This window comes from Orycteropus afer, unplaced genomic scaffold (genome assembly GCF_000298275.1).
Source record: "Orycteropus afer afer isolate SDZICR_OR568_19922 unplaced genomic scaffold, OryAfe1.0 scaffold00083, whole genome shotgun sequence".
Lineage (NCBI taxonomy): Eukaryota > Metazoa > Chordata > Mammalia > Tubulidentata > Orycteropodidae > Orycteropus > Orycteropus afer.
The window spans coordinates 5,513,504-5,520,854 of record NW_006921670.1 but is presented as its reverse complement, the minus strand read 5'-3'; the positions used below and the strand labels follow the sequence as shown (position 1 = coordinate 5,520,854).

Sequence of the window (7,351 nt, the reverse complement as noted above, 5' to 3'; positions counted from 1 at the left end):
AGTTCTGCCTCTAGGAGACCTCCTTTTGAGCCTGGCAGGGTGGTCAAACTAGCCAATTATAGCATCAGAACTCTAAGCACCTGAGAGAGAGTGGGCACCTCCCAGAACATTGTTTTGTGCCACTCCCAACAGAAATACTCCAGGTGGACACCTTCAGCAATCAGGAGCTCCTCAGTTGCTCATAGAAAATCCCACCTTGGAGTTTACAAAGATTTATGGGTAGAAAAGCCACACAAAGTAATTTACTACACTGCACTAAGCAAATAATCTGAGAAGCTGGATGATAGGAAGAAGAATGTGGCATCAGGATGAGAGGAAGAATCATTAACAACCTGTGATACATGCTGACAACACAGCTTTGCTTGCTGAAAGTGAGGATGACTTGAAGCACTTACTGATGAAGATTGACGTCTGCAGTATGGATTATACCTCAATATAAAGAAAACAAAAGTCATCACAACTGGACCTATAAGCAGCTTCATAATAAATGGAGAAAAGATTGAAGTTGTCAGAGACTTCACATTGCTTGGTTCTACAATCAACGCCAATGGAAGCAGCAGTCAGGACATCAGATGACATATAGCACTGGGGCAGGTTGGCTGCAAAGGACCTCTATCAAGTGCTGAAGAGCAAAGATGTCTCCTTGAGGACTGAGGTGCGCCTGACACAAGCCATGGTATTTTCAATCACCTCATATGCATGTGAGAGCTGGACAATGAGTAAGGAAGACCAAAGAAGAGTCAATCCTTTTGAGTTGTGATGTTGGTGAAGAATGCTGAAAGTACCATGGACTGCTAAAAGAACTTAACAAATTTATCCTGGAAGAAGTGGAGCCAGAGTGCTCCCTGGAAGCGAGAATGGCCAGACTTACGTCTCACCTACTTTGGTCATGTTGTCAGAGGGACCATTCCCTGGAGAAGGATGTCACGCTTGGTAAAGTGGAGGGTCAACAAAAGAGGGGAAGGCCCTCAATGAGATGGATTGACACAGTGGCAGCAGCGATGGGCTCAAGTATAGCAAGGATCATGGAGCTGACACAGGACCAGGCGATATTTCATTCTGCTGTGCATAGGGTTGCTTTGAGTCAGAGACAACTCGACGGCATCTAACAACAATAACCCAGAACCTCTGTGGGGTTGGCTCCATGTATAAACAAACTCCTTGTCAAGGTCGAGGCATGACCCTCCAGCAGAACTGCAAACTGACCAATCCCCTTGGTGTGCCATAGGCACTTCATTTGCATAGTTTGTAGAATATTGACCAGCCCCTGTAAAGTTATGTTAAATAGAGCAATCACAGGACAGGCTGCTGCCCAGAGTCAGACAAAAAGTATCAAGCTGTCATATTATTTACAGCTTACTTAGGGAATGGGACAAACAGTAACAAACTCTCTAAGGTAGAAAGGGAGGGCAAATATAACTCCTCAAGGTTTCAGGGAAAAATCTCTCAAGCTGTTTTCCCAAAGAAACACGGCAAAAGGCCCCCTAAAAGAAATCTTTTCACCACAATGCTGTAAGGGAGAGAAAACCAATGTGCTGGTAACAGAGGAATGAACAAACAGAGGAAGTTGCAAACTGATGGGTGACAGAGGTGACATCTAATCTGAGTTTTGAAGAACACTAATAATACAGTAAATACAGTGTTCTCCCTTGTCAAACAGGCTGACCTGTTTAAGTCTGTAAGAGGCCTAGCAATTTTTGTGCTTGTCTAAAATTGACCTCTTTCACAGTTGTTGTTAGGGTTAAAACATTGTATCCATTATGAGATCAGTAGCCTAAAAGTAATCTGATGCTGAGAATATATCCCTGTGGACCTGCCTCTGGCTTGAGAGCCTTAAACCCAGCTGGAGGTTTCATGCATAGAATTTCATCCCTGAAATGTATGTTTTTTTCGGTTTTTATCTGTCATGGAGTCATGAATGCAGACTGGTTGAGTTGTTCTCTTCCCCCCCACGCCTGGTATTTTTTTGTTTGTCACTATATTATATTGGATGAAGTTTTCATAGACTTTTTGGCAAAGACATTGTCCCTATTTCATTTAAAAAATAAATGAATAAAACTTTTTGACAACAATATGATTATTACATGCCCTTTCGTTTTGGAGTAAATATATTAATATTAAGCACAGGGAGTAGAAGTAGGTATCTGTTTCTCGTTACTGGATAGTTGGATTTCTGAGTGACCATGTTAGTAGCAGCTGATCCAAAAGATGAAAATCCACATACCTGCTGCCAAAAGGGCATGGGTCTGACTTCTAACTTCACACAGGGAAACGAGGTCCAGAACATAGCAGCAGCCCAAGGCTTATTCCTGGGAGGCAGAGGTCAGACCTGCCGCCACCCTCCAAGCTTTTTACCAATTCTGACACCTACTATCCCTCCCAACGGCACTCTCTCCTTCTCTGCTGGGTCCAGTAATTTGTTGCAGTGGCCACACAGAACTCGCAGACAATACTCACAATTACGGAGTTTATTAGGAAAGTAACAGGTTACAATTGGGATCAGAAAAAACTCAGAATACAGTTCTTCAGACAGGACAGTTTAATCTCAGCCATGCCACACACCCTTCTCTCTGGTCTGCCTCTGCCCTGCTTGGGCTACTGTTAGAAAGCTCTTTCAGCTTTGCCATACTCAGAAAGGCACCCCACTGCTCCATCAGTCCTCCTGCCTGAGGGCACTCAGCCTTCTTGTTTCACAGGTAGGCCCACCACCTGTCTCATGCTGGTCTCTTGGTTTTGCTGCGCTCTGCCGTCTCTGTCCTGCTATCTTTGATACGTGCCATAAGTTGCAAACACCTAAATTAGACATTTCCAGTGACCTGTACCTTTTCTTTTCCAAATCAGACTACTCCCCCACCCCCAGGAAATGAAATACTTCTGTTGAGGTACATAACTATAGACTTTTTGAACCGTAGTAATCTCAGTAGGTTAAAACATTGTGTTTGTTCACTGAAGATCTGATTTGATACAATGTTAATACCATTTAAAAGTTGTGACTCATTATTTTTGTGGTATGGTAATGGCTAAAGGCTTTTTTAACTTTTCAGGGAAGTGTGACAGCAATGACGGTATTTTTTCCTTTGGACACAGCTAGACTTCGACTGCAGGGTAAGTAGTTATCTTTTGTAGTGATCATCTTCCCATTTACTAGGTGTCAGGAAGCTAGCATGGTTTTCTATTAAATGCTATCTTTGTGTAAGGATATTCTATGTCTTTAGAGCTCTCCTGTTGCCAGATTTTGCTGACTTTAATTATTAATTAGTCGTCACTGGTGTTTCCTGATTACCAGAGAATCGTTCATGGATGAGTCATGGCCTCCACCATTTTCTAATGTGAGAGAACCTGAGTGAGTTGCATTGATGATTTTGAATCCTTACAGTTCTTTCTAATAAGCCATGTGACCTTCTTTTTATGCACAAACTGGAGAGTTTGGGGGGTGTTCTTTTTGTTGGTGGTGTTTTTGAAAAGGGAGACCAGGAAACATTGTTTTTAACACAGCACTTGCCCTTGAGTTGATTCCAGTTCACGGTGCTTGCATATGTGTCCGAGCAGAACTGTCCTCCGTAGGATTTCTAGCAGCTGATGGTTCAGAAGTGGATTGCCAGGCCTTTCTTTGAGGTGCCTCTGGGTGGACTCAAACCTCCGACCATTTGGTTAGCAGCCAAGTGTGTTGACTGTTTGCACCCCTCAGGAACTCTGTAGGAAACATCCCCACCCCTGCCGCCATTGCCATCCCCCCATATACACACACACACCACCCCCATTGCCATGGAGTCGATTCTAACCCATACCCTCGTATGTCGAGGTGGGAAGCACAGTAGAGCCGATACCCACTGTCTTTGCTAATCCGGATGAAATGGAATGTCTCATGGTCAATCCAGGCATGAGTCCTTACTGGCCTCTTTACCTTTATGCAACTCTCTCTAATTCTTGTTTGTTTTTTTCCCTGGTGTTTTTCAACTTGAAATTAAAATCTGTACGAACGCTTACGTGAAGACATTAAGATCAGTTCTGAATAAATGAATTCCTACGTTAAAACCCTCATGTCTACTATTGTAGATTAATTCTGATAATTTTGGATAGGTAATGCTTTAACATGATTCAAAATGAAAATGCATACGTGAAAGGTACAGTGAAGAGGCGCAGTCTCACGTGTCCCTTCCCACATTCCTTCTCTGCAGGTGATGTCTTCATTAGCTTCTCAAATAGCCTTGCAGAGTTTCTTTATGGAATTATAAGCAAATAAAAATACATATTCTTAATTTTCTTGCTTACACAAAAAGCATCCCTCACACACTGCTCTGTGCCTTGTATTTTTCATTTTTATGTTTTATTGTGTTCTCAGTCAGCTCCTTGGGAGCTTCCTTGTTCTTAAAGCCACAGAGCTAGTGGGTTGTTGTTAGGTGCCATCGAGTCAGCTCCAACTCATAGCGACCTTATGGCCTATGGATCGAAACACTGCCCAGTCCTGTGTCTGCCTCACAATCCTTGCTATACATGAGCCCATCATTGCAGCCACTATGTCAGTCCATCCCATTGAGGGCCTTCCCCTTTTTTGTTGACCCTCTACTTTACCAAGGAGCTCTGGTAGCATAGTGCCTAAGGCACTTGATTGCTAATCAGAAGGCTGGTGGAAACCCACCAGCCACTCCTCGGAAGGAAGGTTGGGCAATCCTACTTCCGTAGTGATACTGCCTCGGAAACCCAAGGAGGGGTCGCTATGAGTCGGGGCCGACTCGACAGCAAATAACAACGACACTTTACCAAGCATGATATCCTCCAAGAAATGGTCCCTTCTGACAACATGACCAAAGTAGGTCAAACAAAATGGCCATTCTCACTTCCAAGGAGCATTCAGGCTGCACCTCCTCCAGGACGGATTTGTTAGTTCTTTTAGCAGTCCATGGTACTTAAGTATCCTTTGCCAGCACCACGACTCAAAAGCATCAACTCTTCTTCAGTCTTCCTTATTCGTTGTCCAGCTGTCACATGCATATGAGGCAATTAAAAATACAGAGCTAGTGTAGATGCACCATAACCTGCTTGTAGATTCTTGGGTCACTTCCACTCTTTTGCTGTTACAAACAAGGATGTAAGACTAGCCTTGTTCATATGTCACTTTGTTTCTAGAAGTTCTGTGGAATGCATTCCACAAAATGGGATTGCTGGATCAAAGGGCGAATGTGTTTCTCATTTTGATCGTTATAATTGCCTTCTACAGGAGCTCTGGTAGCGTAGTGCCTTAAGGCACTTGACTGCTAACCAGAAGGCTGGTGGTTCAAACCTGTCAGCCACTCCTCAGAAGGGAGGCTGGGCAATCTACTTCTGTAGTGGTACCCGCTCGGAAACCCAAGGAGGGGTCGCTATGAGTTGGGTCCAACTCCACCACACATAAGAACAACAACAACAGTTGCCTTCTGTGGGGGTTTACTAATTTGACTTCTCACAAGCAATACTTGTAGCAATTTTAATTAAGAGGAAGTTGGTTAATTTCCACACTTTTATGATCTCAAAGTATTTTTCAATTGTGGGCAGGAAATTTTAAACGAGTTGTGGTGGGTTTCATGTTTAGTGTGAGTGCTGGCAAGAACAGAGTTCTTATCCTTTTGAGACCTTCTGTATTTTAGCTTGGGAGACAGAACACAAAGCTGAAACTTATGAACTTGAATTTCACTCCTGCCTTTGCTGCCAGCCAGCACTTAGCCTTTAGAGCTGTGTCTGTAGCCTTTTCTGTAAAAGGGGGATGGTCATTTCTTTCCTCTCTCATTTATAGGGTATTTAGATAAAAATAAAAATATATTTAAAATTACTTTGAAAAAAAATCTTATGCAATATAAGAAATATATTTCCCCTGTTACATCTTTAGAAATTAGGAGTTGGATTAAAATGCTATATGGTTAATGGATGCCAGATGGAACCCAAGGAATCTATGGTTGGAAAGTTGGCACATGGCTGTGCAGGGGCACATTCAGTTCTAAGGCAAATTAGGGAGGTGAATGACTAGGGGAGGTAAATAGCATTTCCATGAAACTTGCTGATGCTGAAGGTGGTCACACTGAAGGGGTTTTGTTCTCATGTGTACTCTTTGCTCTTGTAGTTGATGAGAAAAGAAAGTCCAAAACTACACACGCGGTGCTTCTGGAGATCATTAGAGAAGAAGGCCTGTGAGTACCACCTCGTCCCATCTTTCTTCTAGGAAGGTCAGGTGCTCACCGCATACCATACTCACACTGGGTTACTGTGCTTAACTGTTTTGATGCTCGAATTGTGCTGGGTTCGGCCAGTGGGAGCCCCTTCAGGCTGGTTCTTATTTATGCCCTTCTGACACACCCCCAATCTCTTTTTTTCTTACATTTCTTTTCAATATTTACTTCCTCTTAAGTATTCTGACTCTGTAGTAAAACATGAATGGTGGTATATTAATGAACGGCATGGAAAAATTATCTCCAGTTTTACTAAAGGAATTTGGGGGCAAATAGTATTATGACTTTGTATTGTTTCTTTGGTATCCCTAACGCTGGATAAGGCTTCTTGATTTGGACATCCTTGAGAATGCAAGGTATGTTTATTGTCGGGTCCACTGTAGGATAGACGTGAGCCTTGACAATATGCGAGTGATGACTTCCTAGCACTTTCTGTGCCCATTTCTGAGCCTTTTGTGCTGGACCTTGATTATGCTTATTATGTTTTTCCCCTAGCCTGGCGCCATATCGAGGGTGGTTTCCAGTGATCTCCAGCCTCTGCTGCTCCAACTTTGTCTATTTCTACACTTTTAATAGCCTCAAAGCAGTCTGGGTCAAAGGTCAACGTTCTACTACTGGAAAGGATCTAGTAGTTGGATTTGTTGCAGGTAACAGGGTTGTCTGGGTGTAAAATGTTTTTACATGTGAATATTTATCTGTCCATAAATCCTCTAAGAGGTTATTGTAGCAAAGTAATGCCACAAAGAAATAACCTGTTTCCTAACTTGGTTTCTGTTTATCTTTATAATCTCAAGAGGAAGATCATTAATCCCTGTTCAACCATCTATACCTAGGATTTATAGCAGTTAAAGTCTTTTTTTTTTTTTTTTTTTAACAAGGATTACAATATCTTAGCTGCTTACTTTATGTAATTTGTTTTTTTCCAGAGATTCAAATGAGGTATTTAACATTCACAGGACCCACTTCCTAATTTGCAGGGCCCAGTGCAAGGTAAAAGGAGCTCTGGTAGCGTAGTGCCTGAGGCATTTGACTGCTAACCAAAGGCTGGCAGTTGAAACCCACCAGCCACTCACTGTGTGGAAGGAAGACTGGGCAATCTACTTCTGTAAAAATTTACTGTCTTGGAACGCTAGAAGGGGTCACTGTGAGTT

General features: G+C 42.7%; 1 protein-coding gene across 1 annotated transcript in view; it reads left to right on the top strand.

The window, feature by feature from the left end:
* Positions 1-7,351, top strand: part of SLC25A17 (solute carrier family 25 member 17) — a 54,653-nt gene that overhangs the window by 5,945 nt on the left and 41,357 nt on the right. Inside the window, exons 3-5 of the mRNA XM_007941769.1 lie at positions 3,045-3,105; positions 6,095-6,161; positions 6,696-6,847. Coding sequence (XP_007939960.1) covers positions 3,045-3,105; positions 6,095-6,161; positions 6,696-6,847 — 280 coding nt within the window. The remainder of the gene's footprint in view (positions 1-3,044; positions 3,106-6,094; positions 6,162-6,695; positions 6,848-7,351) is intronic.